General features: G+C 39.4%; 1 protein-coding gene across 4 annotated transcripts; it reads right to left on the reverse strand.

Moving 5' to 3' along the window:
• Positions 1 to 527: 527 nt before the first annotated feature.
• c2cd2l (c2cd2 like) lies at positions 528 to 21,023 on the reverse strand. Of its 4 annotated transcripts, none has more exons than XM_036008675.1 (15): positions 20,716 to 21,023; positions 19,946 to 20,395; positions 9,737 to 9,832; positions 9,416 to 9,535; positions 8,702 to 8,812; positions 7,884 to 7,997; positions 7,643 to 7,742; positions 7,423 to 7,555; positions 6,913 to 6,977; positions 6,534 to 6,655; positions 5,933 to 6,104; positions 5,720 to 5,818; positions 5,162 to 5,256; positions 2,977 to 3,193; positions 528 to 2,528 (listed from the first exon to the last, which is right to left on the reverse strand). In XM_036008675.1, the coding sequence occupies exons 2-15, from the start codon at positions 20,309 to 20,311 to the stop codon at positions 2,284 to 2,286; spliced, it is 2,055 nt and encodes a 684-aa protein (XP_035864568.1). In that variant the 5' UTR covers positions 20,312 to 20,395; positions 20,716 to 21,023; the 3' UTR covers positions 528 to 2,283. The 4 variants fall into 4 exon arrangements, with proteins under 4 accessions (XP_035864568.1, XP_035864569.1, XP_035864567.1 ...); XM_036008676.1 differs by having other exon boundaries at positions 2,977 to 3,190; positions 20,716 to 21,021; XM_036008674.1 differs by having other exon boundaries at positions 5,162 to 5,295; positions 20,716 to 21,021.
• Between the last annotated feature and the right edge of the window lie 626 nt (positions 21,024 to 21,649).

The raw sequence follows: 21,649 nt of genomic DNA on the forward strand, positions 1-21,649 counted from the left end.
ACAAAGGCGATTGGCTGTTGTTTTTCCTGCTTGCTGTGAGTGGGTCATACGGTAAAGAGGCGGACATAGAAGACCAATCGAGTATCTTCCCTCCAGCTTCAAATGTTTTGGCGCTTTTACAAATTGTGCAGTAAAAGTAGAACCACATTTAATGCAGAATTTAGAAAACATTGGTGGTTATCAGATAATTTAAACATGTTGTATATCTATATTTGTGCTGCTGCAACAAATTAATTTCCCCGCAAGGTAATCACTAAAGGTTTGTCTTATCACTTGAGTATAGCTTGCTTGTGAGAATAATAAAACCCTGAAAGCAGCCACACAAACTCATACACTCAAGCAGATATAAAATGCACAGCAGGTATCGATAGTACATGTGTAAGTAGTAATGTTGCTGCCTTTTAAGACAATGTAGGCTAATTTTAACCTAAATAGCTCTACCCAGGCATATTTTGTATTTATGCTATAAAACAAATGGCCTTAGCATTACAAATTTGTTGAATGTCAAATGAAATAGCCAAAAGTACTTTGCTGATGCACCAAAAATTATTTATTGGCAATAAATTAAACATCTTAAATATAACAACAACAGAAATCATACATATCTTAAATTTTGCAGCCGTTTGCTGTTTCACATTCCAGCCATTTATATGTGCCTTTAGACAGTGAAGTGGCTTTGTTAATTTCTTCAGCATTTTCAATTGGTTGTAGTTTTGTAAAGCACTGCACATGGTAGTTTAACAGCAGTGATTCCACCTCTGTAATACCTTTTAATAGCTATATTTTTTATTAATGCAAATTACCCTGAACATTTATTTATCAAAATCATTTAATTTGGTTGTTCTGCAGTTCCATAATGAATTCAGTCAGTTAACAGATTTTTTTTTTACTCTGACAGAACACAAATGGCCAAAAATGTATGTCAATTTTTTTACATACTGGTTCTGTTTGCCTTTGAAGGGTGCAGCAGGTTTCCTCATATCTCTAGTGCTAGTAGCAGTTTGATTTCTTGCTCTGAGTATGTCCACTCCACCCATCACCTTGTCATAAACTTTGACAATCTTGTTGCTGGCAATCCCTCAGTAGAGCATCTCTAAAACCATGTCTGAAACCTTCCCAGAGACCTCCAAGTTCCATATTTCCAGTCTAAACTGCAGAACTGTTGTAGTGTAGTCAGTCACTCATGTGAGGCTTACATTTATTTTCAAAAAACTGTATTATGATAATGCTCCTGAATGTTTGATTTTGCCTGCAACCCATGTGAGGCATTTTGTACAATATAGGCAGTCTTACTGCACAGTATAGCTAGTTATTGCAATAATAAAATGTCCACATGAGCATCAACTGAAGTCTCTATCAAGTGTTTGCACTTTTGACGCAATTGGAGTCAAAAGGAGCCACAAGGAGAGCAGAACCTTTTTTTTTTTTTTTACTGACAGAAAAAAAAGTTTCAACTTCTTGCCCAGCTTAAAGAGTCTGCCAGAGATCCTGGCTGGTTGAGGTTTCAAAAGCAAACTGAAATGCATTATGATACTCCACAGAAAGTACCTTTTATAAAATAAAAAGTACAATAGATATATTACCTTTCCTGCTTCGTATATAAGATACAACATTCTAAAACCAATATATAAGCAACTATGAATGAAGTGCTAGATCAAGACTGATTTTTGTTAACTTACTTAAACTATGTGTTAAAAATTACATTTGGATGGAGAAAAACACAGCAATGTATATATTTTAAAGTGTAATGCAACTATGATGAGTTGTTTTTTGGGGTAAAATAAATAGCACTTGAGAACAACATAATAAATCACCGTTGTACAACCCAGGAATTTTACACATGCTTTTAAAAAAACTGTCCAAAGTGCAACCAACATTTTATGTCATTAAATAGTTCAAGAGCATTTTCCACCATTGATCACAAACACTCATACTATAGTTTGTGTTCAAACAGGTCATAAGACGTTTCATTTTAACTTTTACCTTCTCCTTACTGAGCAGCAGATTTTTACTCGAAAGAAATAGATTTCATAATCACAATTTAACTTCAGTGATGTGATTAAACGTGACTTCTGTCCTGAAGGTGCAATCACTTCTCTTCAGAGGAAAGTCCTCCCAGAGGTATCCTCCTTTTAAGATGTACAGGTGACAACCCACCTGGGGTGTTCAGCCTGTCAAAAACTGGATTCTTGCACAGTTTAGTTAATCTTCTGACAGTAATAACAGAGGCCCTAAAAAAATGCTTAAGTCAGGATGACCGACGTCTTACCCTAACAATGATAGTCAGTTATCCAGTGAGGTTGTTCCTCCATTGGTAGCTTTGCCTTTTGATTTGCCTGATGAGCGGAAAGAGAAGCGTTTGATGAGACGGCGAGAGAAACTGCCAGACTTTTTACGGCTGATGGATGCAGCGGCAGCAAAGTTATTGCCCATGTTGGAGATGTCTTCGTGGGATTGGCTGAGGCAGGACACCTTTTCTCGATGTCTTCTGCGGAACAACAGCTTCGTCCCACTCTGTAGAAAGCCCACTAGAGGAAGCAGACAGAATACTTCACTGTATTTAAGTGGCAATCCATAATTACAGTACCTTGGACAGTACAGTACAGGACCTTGTTAAAAAAAAACAACTAACCAATCTTCCAACTAATAGTTTTAAGAATTAATTCACTGATTTCATGAGATAGCTTCAGTATCAAATTGATATTCAAATAGACTTTAGCACTGATCCACTCATAACCACTTTGGTCTGGTTGGGTGTATACTGCAGCATGGCCCCCAGAGGGCAGTAGAGTCTATCGTGTTCTATGGCCTGTAAATCAGTCATTGAAGTTTTGATGAATAAATATTCTTAATGTATGCAAATATTTGTCTTTGTACTTAGCAAAAGACATTACTAAACAATGTTAGTGGAAACTGAACCTCTGATAATTTTAGTGCACCGACCAAGCAGCAAGCAAACTATGACAACTGTGTTACCTTTATGGTCCTTGAGGCTGCGGGTTTCCAAGGCGCCAGTGGAACCAGTATCTGATTCCACATCATCCACAGAGGGACGCTCCGACACGTCGGAGGGTGTGGTTTCATCTGGGTCCTGGTGGTGCCCCGTCCCATAATGGTTGCCATGCATGGCTGCGTCCATGGCTGCAGCGTAGCCGCTTGATAACACACAGTCATCTTCTGAGAGCGGAACCTGCTAAGTGATAGATATTGAATCCACTTATAATATACTTATACTTATCAGTAGCCCTACAGAAAAATACTTTGCACATTTACAACGTGAGACAGGTGCGTCGGAGGAGGACAAGCAGGTCAAAAGTTGCAAAGAACTCCCGCACACTCTAACTTGCAAAAAATATATAAAGTTTAATAGTAGGCAATGTTACGGTACTAGACCATCTTCAGGCAAATGGTGTTACATCCTGAGAAGCCATCTTTTGTAGGAGGTGACTGTTTTTTGTGCACCAATCAACAACTTTCACATGAAATCAGGCATAACATTCATTCACATATCCATTACTATAGATCAGGGGTCGGCAACCTTTTTAATATGAAGTGCCATTTTAAAATGTTCTTGTTAATATATATATATATATATATATATATATATATATATATATATATATATATATATATATATATATATCATACCAGAGCAATCTATAGTAGATGGATGTCGATTTTTGTATAATGAATCCACACAAAAAAAGCATTCATATTTCACATTTCCAAAACCTGCTGGTATACAGTATGTATGCTCTGATGCAGCTTGAATCTTCTGAGGCCCTGAAGGTTTTTTATACTTGTATAATAGTGTGGAGTTAACACAAAAAGTAATGTAAAGTATAAAGTTATTGCCCTTCAATGATTTTTTTATTTTATTGTGATATTTTTCCTCTATCTATTAATGGATAAGGTACCAGCAGCTTTTGGAAATATGCCTGAATATGAATGCTCTACATAACTTTTTGTGTGGATTCATTATACAAAAATCGACATCCATGTACTATAGATTGCTCTGGTATGATATATATACTATTATGGTTACTATAGAGGGGCTGTATTGAAGTTTAAGCTCTATCTATAGCAGGGGTCAGCAACCTTGGGCATGCGTGCCATCATTGGCACCCCATAGCTCAATCATTGGCACACTAGCAATAAGTGTGCAAGAGAGCTTTTTGGAAATGTTCCAATCCGCATGCCAAATAACCTCTTTCACAGCCATTGGCAGGAGCACAGTCCGTTATTTACTGTAGTTTGATTGACCTTTTCCCCATCTGCATTCTGTGAAGACCCGCCTTACTCTGCCTCTGATTGGCTAGTACTCGTTGCCTTCTTCACAGAATGCGGCACGAAAGAAAAATCACACCGCCTGAGCGGGCTCGGTAGATGACGACAGGCTTAATGCAGATATGGCACACTGATTAACAAGAACATTTTAAAATGGCACTTCATATTAAAAAGGTTGCCGACCCCTGATCTATAGTAATGGATATGTGAATGAATGTTATGCCTGATTTCATGTGAAAGATGTTGATTGGTGCACAAAAAACAGTCACCTTCTACATAAGATGGCTTCTCAGGGTGTAACACCATTTGCCCAAAGATGGTCTAGTACTGAAACGTTGCCTACTATTAAACTTTATATATTTTTTGCAAGTTAGAGTTTTCTTTGCATACTTATACTTAGAACATTCTTACACTTTCAACATCATTCCTCTAAGTATATAGTATATGTATCTTTTGTTATTTTATTTTATCTTATCTTTTTATCACATTTATTATTTCTAGTATATTTCTTGTATTTTCTGTATGTGTGTGAGGGAGTATATGAGTATGTCCCTGTAACTTGCTGCTGTAACAGAGTAATTTCCCAGTATCCATCCATCCATCCATCCATCCATCCATCCATCTGTATTTTAGATTCCTTAAATGTAGGTCTTGTAGACATTGTTTTTGGCTCATGTACTCATAGTTAAGTTTGGTAAATCATTAAATAATATCATCACAAAATGTTCAAATAAAACAACTGCACTAAAATAAATATACTGTACAGTATGCCTAAAATAGTAGCGATTAATGGCTTATTACCTCTGTGTTGTTTTACCAATGATGTCTTAAATTCAACAAGCCACTACATTTGACACAGTTTCCCTTCTCTGACCTTTGACACGCCCGAGATGATCAGCGTGCTCCTCTTTGTTGGTGTCTTCCGTGCTACTTTGGAGGCGGACTCCGTCAGCTGCCGTATGGCCGTCTCTGCAACAGGATCCAGGCCATTAGAGAGGCGGCTGCTCTCTGAGCAACAAAAACACAGATATGTAAATCTGCACTATACTAGTAAATTGCAATATACAGTTTTTCAAAAGGGTGCACGTTACTAAATTGATTTTTGTTGCAGTGAACGCCGATTTTGAAAATGTATTGTTTATCAGAAATGTATACAAACACTCCATTGTACTAAACTAAAAAGAACATTATTTTATTGTCTAACAAATTAAATTTGTTTATCACACTTTTTTGCTCTTTGCTTTGTATAAGCAAGTAGTTTCTCTAAATAAACTACGTTAAGGTTTTTGAACAGAGGTTCCTACACCGAGAGTGCATGATGTGTACTGAAAAGAGCATTACTCTCCTCTTGTGTTACACTGCAGCTTGCTGCTTAAAGCTACTTTGCATTTGTTATGTAAAACAACATCTGGCCTTTCAGCCTAGAACTGACTGCTGAGGTTGGGGCTGGTGCTGCTTCTGCCATCTGACAGGATGGTGGGTTTCTTCTCAGTCACCTCAACTTTGGATGGTGAACACGAAGGGGAATCACCTGAAACGCATTACAACTATTTTATGTCACTGTTACTATTATCTCAATATTCTTTTATATCTTGTTGTACACCTACCCTGTCACAATGTAATACTTCAGTTTGTACTAATCTACCTGGACTGCGGTCCAGTTTCAGTCGAGACTGGATGGTTGTGACAGTGGTGACAATGGTCCCATCTGGCATGATAGTTCGGTCCACATCGACTTTCTTGGTGGGGGTGAGTGAGGAACGAAGTGGCAAAGCATTGTGGGTGCTGCGCGGCTCCTCTGTTTCCACATACAGCAGCTGGAGGAGTAAAAAAAAAAAAGTGAAATGGGGATGGGTACTTTCTTAAAGAGGTGGGCACTTTATTTAAACTTCTGGACATGCAGGGACCATTTTAGAAGACTAATCAGTGTAGGTATAGCAGGAGAGGGGCAGGACAACAGGGAGTGTAGCAATATGAAATGTTGGACTGCGGATTGCAAAAGGGAAAAAGGCAAAAGTTTGGCTGGTGAAAATGCCAGAGGAAATCTGAGACAGCAATCACAGACATGACAATAGACTATGTATCAGCTGTTATACAACACTCCCTCACCTTTTGTGGTAATTCTTTGTTTGATTCTATGATGTTAGATAATGAAGTGTGATGTAAGTGTACACTTCAAGGCATGATAATGGCTCTGAAAGAGTTTTCCAGAATTTTACAGAAATGTGCAGCATCTTGTCGCTCACCTCTACTGTGATGGTAGCGTTTGGGGCCAAGCCGAGGCCGTGGCTTATTGACAGTGTATGTTGTCCAGTGGGAACTTTGCACCGGAGGTCCAAGGCAATGGAGGCGTGGCCGGGCAGGAATTCTATCAAGGTTGAAAACAAAATGAAAGTCTCAAAATATTTGTATAAACAGCATTAAGCTGTTCCTTCACTGTAGTTCTGAGGCCATAATGGGGGCATTTCTTGACATTGTATACATCCCAAAATGCTAACCATTACAGTGAGCCTGCCAACAGTGCATTTTAGGCATCAAGGATTTTGCTTGAGCAGGCTAAAAATTCCTGCTGATCAGGTTTCTGAACAGCAGCCAATACTAAATTGCTATCATGCAATGCCTTACGTTCCCTTTTGCCATTCCGCTCCAGAAGTCTTATTCTCAGCTCTTTGGTCTCAAGGCCCAGCTCCCTTCAACACAGAAAAACTTTGTTAGAATTCAAGTGAAAAATTACATTCATTGGAATAAAGCGACTTCTTTCTCAAGCTGATTTTCCTTCCAAATCTTAAATAATGTTCTATAACATTAATATTCATGCCTATATAAGCAACAGTTAAAGTAATTTTACTAAATACATTTATTAATTAAGCAAATCTTCATCATATGTGGGTGTTGTTTGTTCAGTTTGATTGACAGTAACAACCCACCAACTGTCATCTAAATGTTAAATCCTGATTGGTGCACAGAATAATCAGCGAGAAGAGAGATAAAAAATACTGAAATCTGTCATGTGACATAACCAAAAGCTGTTCTAGCTGATTGAAAGAATACATTTTCAAGGCTTTTAATGTTGGCATGAATGTTCACAATCATGACACATTAACAGCAGTTTTCACATCACGGTTACTATCTTACAGAGTGATTTCTTCACTCCATTCCACTGAGGCGTCGGGGTTGCTGGGCACAGACAGGAAGCGGGTTGTCCTCTCTGTGGAGGGTTGGTCCAGGCTCAGGACACAGCACAGCTCCCCTGATCTAGACCACTGACCTGCATGCACAAAGCGAGACAGTGAGACCTCGGCAATCTGCAGGAAGCCAGGCGGAAATGATCAGACGCTGAGGGAAAATATCTGACCTTTACTTAAGGTCGCCCTGAGCTGCCGGAGCAATAGTCGTCTCACCAAGACACTCTGTGGTACAGAGTTCAATCCCACTGATAGATGGTCCATGGGGGCCTGGGAGTGTGCAGAAAAAAGGTGCAGAGCACAGGATCTATCACACAGCATCCAGTCATAGCAATTTATCTATTTCAGAATAAAGACCCTTGTTAATTTGTCTTATTGCTGCAAAGGTAGCGAAAAACACATCATTCTCACCAAAGGACTGGGCGCACAAGTCTTGAGGTTGAGGACCATGGCTGGCTGAGTGCTGAACAGAGTATCCTCTATCAGGCCCTTAATCATGTCCAGGTCTGCCCCACCCTCAGTGCCCTGAGACAAAAAAGAAGCAGCTGATTACTCTCTGACAATGTGTTGTAGCAGGGAAGGGGCAAAAAACTTAACTATAGACAACAACTGGGGATTTTAATACATTTGTAAGCCTAATATTATCTTATTTCTAATTTCCAAGAAGAACAAATAAACATAAATGTTTACTATTGCTTTAATCTAAAAACAATTAAGTTCAAAAGGCACATTTGGGAGATTTAACCAATCCCAATAGTTCATACTTACATTTGGCTCGACTACATAATGCCAAATTTTGACTTTTATATTCTGGTTTTCAGATTCAGTTGGTATCCTAGAGCGCTGTCTCTTGTAGTAAAAAACAATTTATTGTGCTCAATATGTGTTTATTCTTTACTTTATTAACTTTGTTGCTGTCTTAAACAAAATGCTTCAAACTGCATGCACGTATATGTAACAATATACCAGAACGCCATTTCCCTCATGGTGAGATTAATGCGGTGAAAAGTGACTCACATGCAAAAGATTACATACTGACTGAGATTTATGAATAGAATTTAACTGAAAACGTGAGCACAGTCTCCGAAATTTGCATAATGTATTTACCTTTTTTGAACGTATGCAACCTAGTTTGTAAACTCTAAATGGATCCAGAAACGAGGCCTCTGCTGACTACACGAGGCAGACATATCATATGGTATCATGGTATAAGTATCAGATGTTCTCACCTGTCTCTGCAGCTTGCATGGAGACACGGTCAGAGTAAATGATGGCTGCTTAGAAAGAGTCCAGGATATCAGCAGACCCTCGTCCTCCACCTCCTCCAGGCACACCACCACCTGATGGAGACGGACAGGCAGACAACAAGTTAACCGACATGCTTTTTTTATGATGATTATAAAAGTACTATAGTAAGGATTCTACGTGTGGCATTTTGTCATTCAAAAAATAATCACCACACAGTACAAGTACAAGGCCTCTTCCTAGATGATTTGCAGCCTTTGCTAGCTTTAATACATCTTACATTATAAAACACCAGGTAACATTAGGGACCAGAGAAGAGGAGAGAGGACACTTCCCATAAAATTAAAAAAATCTTATAATACTAGATGGTGGAAGGAGTGTAGTGCAGTTGGAAAATCACTTCTAACATGATTATCTTAAAGAAAGAGAGAAAACAAATGTCATTGAGACATGAAGCAACAGGACTAACGTTCTTAGTTTGAATAACTACCTGCATTACTGAAATAAGACAGAGGCTATTTGATTGTCATAACTAGTCAAATATACTAAGACTCCTCATTTAATGCAGATGGCGGGATTACATGTGATTCTTAACATTTGAATAACAATGCAAATGATGTTCTAAAATTCTAATTTGTTTTAGGGGGCCTGCCCTCAAATGTGCAAATTGCAAAAATCCAGGTAGTGTGCTCTTGTACCTTTGCCACCATAGGTGCTATAGTGATCTGATAGGTGTCCATGGAAACGGCAGCGGGAGATTGCTGGGTGACCGTCACAGGAAACGTCACTGTGTCCACCCAACATTTACAGTGTAAAACCTGTAAAACAACAAGAGGTTGACGAAGGACAAAACTTGAAAATGGGAGTAAAAGTTGTTGATGTTTTGACACAAAAATTTGGTCCAAGATGTTTGTCATGTATGCCACAATCAAAAAATATTGGTTGACTGGATAAAGATGTCTGCTTTAAAAGTTAATTTGTTACAGCTGTAATGAACGTAGACTATGAAGATGACTTACCATTCGGTGTGCTGATTGGTCAGTGCAGGTCACGCTATCTATTGCAGAGGCAGTAGTTAACTGGAGACTGCTGTCAAAAGTGATCTGGATGGAGCTCTGGGTGAGACAGAGGAAGAGAACAAACATCCCAAATTTTACATAAGAGAAAGAGGAGAGAGACGTGGGGATGAAATAAAAGATTTTGTACTGCAGTGATTACGTAAATGCAGCTGGTTAGCAGTAAGTCACAGTCATGGGTCTTTAGCCAATTAGTAAATGAAATGGCTGCTGTATCATTTAAACTTAAATGCAAATTAACTGGGACATTTCATGAATTTTAAGCATGTTTGGTATCAGACGTCTAGGAAGTTCATTGATCTTTGCTCCAAGCGATTAAACTCCTATGTAGTACTGATCATCTCATTCATATGCTAATCACGCAATGCAATCATTAAAAAACAACATTGCCGTTTGTGCACTTCCCTGCTACAGAAACCTCACAAACTTTGCAAGAACAGAAATGTTCCTTTTTGCAAATTTTGTGACAGAGTCCAGATTATTGATGTGTGATTATTTTCTCATGCTAAAGGTTAACCATTAAAATTTGACATTGTTAAGTCTGATGTAGAAAATTTGCATGAATCAATAAACAGACTCTTGTAATGTGCTGTAATGTGCATACCAACAAGCATGAGGCTATTTTTACCATGAATGGCAAAGCTCAACTGTGGTTTAAGACCAGGCAGCTCTGTGGATTTGTGCACTTAGATGAACAGTGCCTGAATATACTGGCAACAAAATACAACATATGTCTGACCAAAGGGTGGCAAGGAGTATGTTCAAATTAAAATGAGCTTCTGTATTAATGCAGAAGTTGTAGATTCCCCCTCTCGATTAGGCTGCTTTAGCCCTTACAACAGTGTCCATTATCAAAAAGACTGCATCACCAGTCAATGTGCTTAGTCATGCTTACTGCAAGGAAGCTTTTACTATATGAGTGTTAGACTTAGTAGACACCCCCAACAAAAGGAAGTAGTATCTCAGTTGTAAGAAGAGATTCACCAGAACCGTGGCAACATCAGTGACCTACTATCACCGTGTGTGTGTGTGTGTGTGTGCCAGAGAGAGGATCTGTTTCAGTAGATGGCTTTAACTGGCTCAGGAGATGCAAGTGAGAGAAAACAAATCCCCTATTGTCAGGGCATATGTTTCTCCAGGTCCAAGTCCAATCTCTAGCAAACACAGTGAGGAGGTGGGGGCATAGGTGAGAGGATGATATAACAAAGTTCAAGGTGTGTGTGTGTGTGTGTGTGTGTGTGTGTGTGTGTGTGTGTGTGTGTGTGTGTGTGTGTGTGTGTGTGTGGGTGTCAGTGTTCTAGCCAGAAGGGCAGGAAGCCAAGTGCAAGGCTGCAAGCTTACATAGGTTCCCCAGAACCAACACCATAGCCACATGACTAGAGAGTACAACCGGCTGTGTTTACTTCGGTTGGCTGGAGCCTCTAAAACTGCTCAGTCACCCAACCGTTCATTACATCCAAAGTGCAGAATGAATATGATGTGATGTATTTCAGATTGAGTGGGGTTAGATAAACCCATTAATCACAAGGCTTATGATTGTGTGTGTGGCTCATAGATGTGCATTACTAAAGGTTTGTGTCACTGCAGTCAAACACCACTGGCATCTTTGCAGTGAGGAAAATTGTTGTGAGCACTTCTAAATATCAGTGTTTTTTAGTACACCCACATTCTGCAAAAATGAGCATGATGAGGTTGGCATTTTCATCCACTGCTTTTACCAGTGACCCCTCTGTTCCTCCTTTATGCCCAGCTGTCTTCCAGCTGTTTGAACCAGTTTCATTCCACCTTCTCTCTAACATAGTTAAGCAGCTTTGTCCTGCAAACTGCCTGCTGGACAATATCCCTGCACGCTTACTCAAAGATGAGTGAAACTGAAGTTGTTGTGTTTGGTCGTGCTGAATATTTTAGTGCCTGTGTAGATGCTCTTGGAACTTTAGGTTCCCATATTCGTCCTTTTACCAAGAATCTGGGTGTGATTTTTGACAAACAGATTAGTTCTGTTATTAAAGCCAGTTTCTTCCAGCTGAGACTTTAGGCTAAAGTCAAGCCCTACCTGCTACACAAAGACTTCAAACGAGTCATACATGCATTTATTACATGCATTTATTTATTAGACAAATGTAACTCTTTATATGTTGGACTGGATCAGTCATCCCTTCGTTGGTTACAGTTAGTCCACAACGCAGCAGATCGACTTTTAACCGGGACCAAAAAGCGCGACCACATTACACCAGTTTTGGCCTCACTCCACTGGCTTCCTGTCTGTTTCAGGATTGATTTTAAAATTGTATTGGTTGTTTTTAAGATCTTAAATGGGTTGTCGCCTTCTTATTTATCGGAGCTTTTACATGTCCACACACCTGTCAAAGCACTGACGTCTTCCAATCAGATGCTCCTCGATGTGCCCAGATCCAGGTTAAAAAATAAAGGTGATCAAGCCTTTTCAGTGGCAGCTCCAAATCTCTGGAATAGTTTACCTATTCATATAAGAACTGCTCGGACCACTGAAACAGTCAAGTCCTTGCTTAAGACCCACTACTATTCGTTGGCTTTCAATTCAAGTTGAGCTTTGACACCTTGTCCTTTTTTCTACTGTTGGTTATTTTGTATTGAGTATTGTGCATTGTTTGTGTATATTATCATTTTGGGTTTTTTGAGCTTGTTAAGCACTTTGGTCAACTATGGTTGTTTTTAAACATGCTATGTAAATAAAATTGAACTGAACTGAACTGAATGAGAGCAAAATATTGTTACATTTTTAGATATTTATTTCTGCATTTTGCCTTCATTAGAAATCTGATAGTGTAGATAAATACAGTAAATATGAGGGGAAAGTATGGGGTATGACCATAGACTATACATAAATGTATATGTATTATGTTATGTATAAAAAATATTTCTGTACATATATCCTCTTTATGTACAGTCTATATGTATGCCATTCACAACTTGCGCCTATGTGGTACATAAAACCACTAGGCCACCAGACGCCTTCCAGTATTACAAGCCTAAAAAACCCCAGGTCCTGACCTCAATTTGTGACAAGCCATAGTGCATTTACAGCACAGATTTGTGATTTTTATGTGAAACATGAAACATAATCCATGACAAATAGAAACTGACAACTATATTTTCTTTAGGACACAGCAGCATTGGCTTGCCAATATGTGTCAAAATCTAGCATACCTGAGAGAAGGTTGGGTCAGTTTCAGTGTTAGTTGGAAGAATCACTTTCTGGGCTGCATCATATATTTGGGTGTTTACCACAGTGCTAGTTTAACATTTTGAAGTGTACATGCTTGGAAGAATATAATGGTACAGCAATCCCCCAGTTTTTAAGTCTACTGTATGCCTGAAATAAAAATATGGTTGGAAAATATTTAAATATAATTTACTCCTTCTTTAAGGTAAGGCCTTGAATATCTAACTGGTTATGGTTTTCTATGCCTTAAAGGGAGTTTACTCAGACATGGTGCATCCATTGGCTTCTTAGGTAGCCATCTGGTACTCTGTAGTTATGTCTATCCTCCTGGCAGAGGCTACAGAGCTAATTTTGTCATGGAGAGGGCAATGCTAGCAGCATAACCTCTGATTTGTCCTTGTGAACAACCACTGTTCAACTGAGTGCGTATGTGGAAGGTATTTCTGGAAAGAGACAGTTCCTGAGGACATCCATGGTGTCGCTTCAGGTTTGTCAGAGTCACCCCGTTTGGATCTGACTGGCTGAACGCCTCTGAAACGTATGTGGGTCAACCAGAAATACACTCCCCCTGTGGCTTTTGTTGACCCCCATCTCCCCTTCCTGCCTTTTCTTACCGTGTATCTCAGGTTCAGGCTACAAAGGGTACAAGCTTTGAGGTGTAATAAAAGCAATTTACAATAAAACATTAATGTTTTTGGAATTCATAACATTCAAGACATTTAGCCTACATACTACTTACACAAGCACACTGGTTTGATAACTTGAAATGACAAAACACATTAGGATCTTTTTTTTTTTTTACCCATGCAAGGAGGGATGGCAATGTTAGCATGCAAACACTCAAATAAATTGGTAAACATGGTTAACATTACCTGCTAAATATCAGCATGTTGCTAATGTTAACAAAGTGCTGCTGTAAGCTGCTGAAATCTATAAACTACTTCACCCATCAGCCATAAATCATGCATTGCTGGATTTAAACCGATTTAAAGTAGGCCTGTGAATTTCAATTCATTGTATATTTCCAATTTGATATTTATTAGCGTTTACTAAACTACTAAATTAATAAATGTAATCTGTTAAATACAGTAAATTACATTCTATTAATTTAGCTGGGATATAGTACGTTAAAACTATAATGAGATGGAACAGGACTGCGAGGACTCCTATGTTAAGCATTTTATTTCACTTTACAATTTCTTTAGGTACTATATAATATTAGAATAATGCATAACGTGTGTCTCCGTTTTAAATACTGAGTCCAAAGAGCCACCTTGTAGCTCAATGCTGGTGAATTTGAATTCCATCAGCGGCTCTGACTGACGTTAGTTTCCCTGTCATTAGGAAGAAATCTACTTGAGCATAATCACACAGCATTAATCATCTACTGGCAGCTCACAGTCAGAGTGGTAAGAAGTGAACTGGCCCTCAAGCTAATCACCAGGCTCTTTATAATTGCAGATCTTGAATGGGCAGGGAGCTTCCTTCCCAGCAGATGCACACTTGTATGCTCTATTAGTCCTCCTCTATCACCCAGTGACAGTGGCTTGACATCATGTGTCAGCTGCAGATGCACACACAGTCTGACAAAGCTATACTGGTCTGAAGAGGCCAACCAGTTCAGTCCTTCAAGCCTCCTCCACAAAATAATCCAGCCCAGAGACATCTGAATAGCTCCATATTAAGCCAGCCTGCTAAAACAAGATTATATCCAGAGGCTTCCGCATTAATAATTCAGCAGACAGACATTTTCTCTGGATAAACAACTGAGTAATGAAACAAGCTGCATCATGGAATTACTGTCCAAAGTGCAGGCTGTGTTTTTTATGCTGCTGAACAGCTCCAGGTGTCTTTAATCTCTCTGTTTAAACTGCTTGTATTTAAATGGCACCCCAGTGTGCAAATAATGCGTATGGCGTAGTACTTGACATAAACTATGACAACAACCACTCTGCTTTTCACCCTGGGGTTTCAATTGTCTCCTCTAATCTATATCTTCAGAAATGCACTCACCATCTCTTCAGCCTATAAAAAAAAATCATAAATCGAGACAAGGAAAATACAAATTTCTTGGCTAAATATCTTTAAGGAAGAATCTGATTGGGGCACTGTTACTAACACCTTGTCTGTACACACCCAAATGATGCTTTAGGTTTAACCGTTTTCTGCCATTTACTACATTTATGTAACAACTCCCAACCTTCCTGTCAGGATTCAGCCCCCTGAAGCATTCTTTGGTCTCATCTTGTTGTTTTGAATAGTGGACTTCAGGGGGCAGTGTCAGGTCTCCCCTCAGGACGGAGTGTCGTCAGACAGCATTCAGACGACACTCAAAATGAGTGAGACAGCATGAGCTGTTCTGTAAGCTAGCAGCATTTACATGATCTCATATGTGTATTGGAGGGTTCTTGGTTTACGTCACGCTCTGCTGCAGTGAGCAGAATATATCAGACAGTGAACCACTGACTCTTATGAAATCTTCATAATAAGATTGAGAAAAATTGCTCCAAGCGCAAAGGTACAGCCAATGATGAATACCAAATACCCACAGTAAGAGGTGTTAACAACAAAAGCAAAAACCTTCCTTTTCTGACTGCTACTGAAATATCCATAATGTCCATCCATATTACTGTGAACAGCTACATTCACTGAGTGACTGGAATACAATGGCGTGTGTCATTCGTGCAGAAAACACAGATCCAGAAATGTTTATCTTGTTTCACAATGGTCCTAAGAGTGACTCAGTGTTGAAACCCATTGTGTATAATACTACAGATAATGGTGAGAAAATGAAATAAGCTCAAGGAAGTCCAGTTTCATTGTTACATCATTTACTGCCCAGACTTGAGCCAGGTGTTAGATGTCTTACATGATGCATACTCTCTTATCTAATTCTCAGTGAAAGAGTGAATTCCCCAACATGTCCAAATCGTCCTTTGATTACGTTCGAATCCTTTTGTCAAAATAGTTGCTGATTTATTTTCAATCAATCTACTAATTAATTAAGTCCTACATATAATGACTTCATGGAGGATAAAGATGGATACTTGTACCAATTTTAATGTACCATGGAAAGTTTGTGAATTTAATTTCAAATCTTTATTATTTTGGGTCGCACAAGGTGTTGAGTAAAAGCAGAAGAAGAAATATTATTATTAGAAAAAGAAATCATAACATAAACAATTAAAAGCTACTCTAATGCTTGACCAAATATATGGGGCCTGCAGAGGAAAGTTTTTTTTTTCCATGTAACTTGCCTTTATTTGGATACATTTTAAAATAATTATTTAAAGACCTCTGTCAGCATCAATCTTAAATGCCGCAGAAGTACTTAGGTTAATGATATAAAGGATTTGTGTGCTCCCACATGATGACACTGAAGCCGTATCTTCGTGCTGTGTTCCTAATGAGAGCTCAAGTTTTGCCGGATGTAGAAACATAATCAGGAAATGCACGTTAGAGGAGAATGTGAGTCTTCGGTACCATAGTTTAGGCTGGCTGCTCTAGTGTCTTTTTTCGAAGTGACCACGGCAACATGTCTGGCAGGTGGCAGGTGCTGACTGCGTGTGAGAGTCAAAGAATGCGATGTGACTCACTTGGGCCACTTACTACTTTCCCTATCCGCACCAACCCCTACAACAGGTTTTTCCAGACTGTTTTTTATGGAGGAGGTAAAAACCCAGAACAACGAACCAAGTTACAACTCTGAGACCACACAGTACAGACAAAGGAACACGTTAACTGGCTATTATAACATGCTGCACTTAATATTGTACACTATGGAGACCAATCATGTCACAAAACAAGGACAATATTGTCAATCACTAGGCCTTGCTGGCTCTTAGACAGACTCCTGGAGGTAGGCTATATCTATTCAACAAGACATGTTTGTGATTTGTTATTTCAGTATCATGTTCAAAGTTTCATTACCAAACTCACAAGTGATTTGCATATGCCCCAGACACATTTAGAATAACAGATTACTCTGTAGGCAGCAGATATATTCTTGAGTATGCTCGGGAAGCTTTTGCTCACACTCTCAGTTCACAAATTAAACACCACATGGACAGACATTCATGGACTGCTTGTCTCCTCCACCACTGACATAGCCTGGGTAAACCCTGACAAACTTCCGGCAAATTTGAGATTTGCTCTGCAAGTCACTCTCAGTTACAACTGAGAAGGGTCTGGTGTCAACCAGGCTACCACTGACACGTTTACGTCTGGAGAATTATCTTACAATAAACATCATACTGTATATACAGTACTTTATCACAGCCGGATAAATCCTTGTAGCTACTGGGGTTTTTAAAACATTTTATAAGCCTGAAGGTCATACAGTCATCATAGATCAAACCCACAGTGAAGGTATGATGTTTTTACATACAAAAAATATCCATCGCAACCTTCTTTTTTTTAAACACAACCCCTTAAAATTTCATTTCCGTGTGTGTTGAGTACTGCCAAATGGCTATCAAAGGGGACATATTATGCTAATTTTCAGGTTCATACTTGTACATTGGGTTTCTACTAGAACATTTTTACTTTGCTTTAATGTTCAAAAAACATTTGATATTTTTCTCATACTGTCTTTCTGAATATACCTGTATTAAATTCACCTTTTGTCTGAAACGCTTCGTTTTAGCGCCTATATCTTAATGCCTATAATGGCACTGCAGCAGCACTTTCTACTTATATATAGTATAGTTGTGACATCTCAACCTTACAGAAGTCAGCTCTTTTAAAGGCACTGTTTTAAAACAAGGTCTGTGCGTGTATCTCCGTGGATTGAGTGTTTTGTTACTTTAACAGTATTTATATAGCACCTCGACCTGCTTCATAGTAAAAAAAAGATGTTAATCTCACTTTTTACAATATGGAATCTTTAAATTACTAACTGTATCCCAAACAGAGTAATTGTGCTATGAGCAACTACAGCTAGGTTGCATTGTGATTTGTTTAATGTTGTCACCTAGAAACTCCATTAATCTAAATCTCACAAAACGTTCCAAAGTTCACCCAAGGTTCACTCCAATGTTGTGGAGTTTCTTGGTAACTGAGAGCAACGAAGGTCACAATGGATCAACTAATTAAGCTGTTGCAAGATAACTCAGCTGGCACGCTACAATTTACCGCCATATATCAAAGAGAAGCAGTTCTAAAGAATCACACTGCTCTGTTCACTGACCTCTTATTACCAGCACAAAAATATTGAACACTTTAATAAAAACAGAAACAGCTGGATTAATGCAGCATACCAAAACAGATATGGTACTCAGACCATGAAGGATTCAGACGCTTTTGCTCTAACTAAGTAGTTTGTACAGTACATCACAGGACAGACTGTCCCATATCCTTCTCATAGAAGGCTTTATCCTCTTCATATTAAACGAAGGTACTAAAGACCAACAGAAACATTGTCAGACTTTAAAGAGATAGTTTGGCATTTTGGGAAATATGCCTTTTTTTGCAGAGACTTAAATGAGACGGTCAATACCACTCGCATATGTACGCTAAATGTAAATGCCAGCAGGCAGTTAGTTTAGCTTAGCATAAAGACTTGGAGGGAAACAGCTAGCCTGGCTCCCTCCAAAGGGTAAAAGATCCACCACTGGCACCTCTCAAGTGATTTTCTAAAATGTTAAAGTATTCCTTTAAGATTTATGTTTATTACTGAGCTGTGTGATATAGTTGAAATCATAATCATGACATATTTCCAATATGTACAGTATATATTCACAATATGGCAAATGTATGCAAAATCTCAAGTAAAATACTTAAATTACATTTTAATGCTAATGATAAAACATGATGATTATTACATTATTACATGTATTACATATCATCACAATACAATATCCCTGATCGTTAACCATAATAACTAGTATTCTAATGTGAGGAACAATGGCATATTTCATTTTTTACTCTACTTGTTAGCAGAGTATGTAAAAAAAAAAAAGATAGATTTGAGCAAGTCGGACATCTATCTAATCTGGGTGATCAAGAATGCTGCTGTCGTGGCCTATTAATTGCATTTTTGGGCTAAGCTCCAAGGATATTTTCCAAACCAATATGCAACACTTGCACTATCACTGAATGAGTATTTCTCCAAAGTGTTCACTTGAACATCTGAAGGGAGGCTTTCAATCAGCCATGCCGACGTGACCCTTATGAATCAATATCGAGTGCTGTGTGTTTTGCACGTTCGCTCTGTGGATGGATCTGACCCCTTTAAACTCCTCGCCAACTCATTTCTCATTCAGCACACACACAGTTCCTGAGTGGGGGGTGCAGAGGATCCATCTCCTCTTCCCAGTGTTCATAGCAAGCATCAGACTTTGATTCACACAGATCAAAGGAACTATTTGAAAGGAGAAAGACCTTTAGAAACTTACGATTGGCCTGACTACCAGCTGTCTGGAGTACTAACCACACTGAATCCAATATTTCAGTGTGAAGCAGTTGCTTACTGCAGTTTTAGGAAGATGCCGGAAAGGTGAGACAACCATTCTCCTGTCTTGAGCAACAACACAGCTTCTGCCTCTTCCCACTGTGATCCAACACATCCATTTCCCCCCACAGGACCAGGTATCAGACTATTTTTAAGTGGTGTGGGTGTTTATACCGTGGCTACGCTGACTGGTCTTGCCTCTCTGCTATTATGTGCATTGATTCAGAGCTGTTATGTAACGCTCTGCCCTCCATCCTCTTACCGATAAGACACTCCAACTCCCACACCTCCACCTCCCTGCCTACACACACTTCCAGCGCATATGGGCACACCAACTGTATCAGCCCTTGCTTAACTATTTATGCCTCTGCTTAGTGGAGTAACCTTAGGCGTGCTCCTCAACACACTGCCACAATGTTTATTCAGCTGTTCTCTCCAATATGATTTGTGCTACATCTCCTCCTATTCATGGCTTAAAGATCTCAAATAAACAGCTTACCCCATGCCTGCAAGCTTGCTCATTCAGAGCTTTGACCCAGGTTCTCTGCCAGTGTTCCTTGAAGGATTTGAAGGAGAACAGAGAGGTCAACAAGCCTTTAACCCCGGCCTCAGATGCAGGTCCTCCATCCCGGCCCGAGCGGAGCTTCAGCAGGAAGCCCCACACACCTCCAGCCTGACTCTGGTGAGGCTGTGTGAATGAGAGCTGCTGCCAGGCTGTTCCTCTACTGTCCTGCTTGGCTGTCTTCCTGGATCTCCACAACCGCAGTACGGTCAGCAAGTACTGTAACAGCCATCCCAGCACAATGAGCAAGGAGGTTAGAAAGAGACCCACCAGACACAGCCAGCCCAACTCCTGGAGCTCCATCACCGTCTCCTGGAGCCTCTCATATCACCCGGTCCAGATGGAAATATCAGGACTGTCAGTCAAGGTAGATCAGTTCCCTGTAGCCTGTGAGTGGCAGCAGAATACAGTCAGTCATCTTGATTCAAGGGGTAACGTTACTAACAAGTTATAACTGAGGAATAACCCAGACTACACAGAGGATGCACTGACATAGTGGCTATATGGCCGCCTTAACTTTAATTTGGTTGTTTAAGATCACGTGTAAACACCGCGTGTGTATATTAAGCAAAAGCGCATACTAAAGACGGCGTTGTTACGTATAGCTATATATGTCAAAATGAATCGGGCGCTAGCAAAGAAGACTATGCAGCGCAGATTAACGACAAAAAAATCAGATAATTATTTGTAGCTTCATAACAACCTACCGTTTAACTTAAACGGTCCGAGCCGAGCTGCAGGCTGCAGGGAATCGAAAGCGCATTGACAATATGAAGCTGGCTTTATGGCGATATGCTGCCAACAACAAATGTGTTTGTCCCATCTCCGAGTCTTTAGCGATGTTTCGACTAATGTCTCTTTGCTGTCCTCTATCGATTCCAAATGAAGCCTTCTGCTCTCTGTTAGTGCATTACAGACACAAGTAGGTTTCAAATCTCCGCTGGTCGTTCCCTCCTACCTCTGTAACCTCTTCAATGATGATTTGACAAAGAACATCAGTGGCCCACAGGTGGCGCTGGATGAGAGAAACGCAACAGTAAAAAGGAAGTTAAAGGCGGAACCTCCTAAATAAAAAGAGAAAGCTTCAAACGTAAAAAAAAAAAACCCAACAACAATCATTTTCAAAACAGTTTTTTGCACCTATCGGCACGGCTTGATTACCGACCAAAGCAGTCAACAACCGTACGGGTTCACTTAGAATTTTATTACTTGGCAATTTGTTTGTGAATTTTTAACACATGTAGCCTATCAATTGGCTCCTGCATTGTTACATAATCATGTGGCCCTGTCTTGTATAGGGGCTCTAAAAATCCAGTTAGGTTATATTATCTTAATTAATTGTATTGAATATTGTTCTCACATGGTAGATAATCCTTAATAAACTTGTGCTTAATCAAATTTCTGCTCCCATCTATAGCATGCATTGTGCTCTGTATTTCATAGTAAAACTTCTAGCCCCTCAATACAATACAGGGGCCATAGCAACGTTTGGCCTCAGGGGCCCCCAGCAAGTTAATCCAGCCATGCCCATACAAAAACTCCAGCAGTGGAATGTCACTAAGGTCATTTTGAGATATTTGTCCTTTACTTATGAGCTTTTCATTTTAATGTTACTCTATAGTTCCACTATACATTTTAAAG

This window comes from Sander lucioperca, chromosome 13, assembly GCF_008315115.2.
Source record: "Sander lucioperca isolate FBNREF2018 chromosome 13, SLUC_FBN_1.2, whole genome shotgun sequence".
Taxonomy (NCBI): Eukaryota; Metazoa; Chordata; class Actinopteri; order Perciformes; family Percidae; genus Sander; species Sander lucioperca.

Coding starts and splice junctions, on each gene's coding strand:
- c2cd2l (XM_036008674.1), bottom strand. CDS start 20,311: ATGGAGCTCCAGGAGTTGGGCTGGCTGTGTCTGGTGGGTCTCTTTCTA. Junction 8,813..9,415: donor TAGCACCTATGGTGGCAAAG/GTACAAGAGCAC, acceptor CGTCTCCATCAG/GTGGTGGTGTGCCTGGAGGA. Junction 5,296..5,719: donor CACCAGCCCCAACCTCAGCA/GTCAGTTCTAGG, acceptor TTTGTTGCTCAG/AGAGCAGCCGCCTCTCTAAT.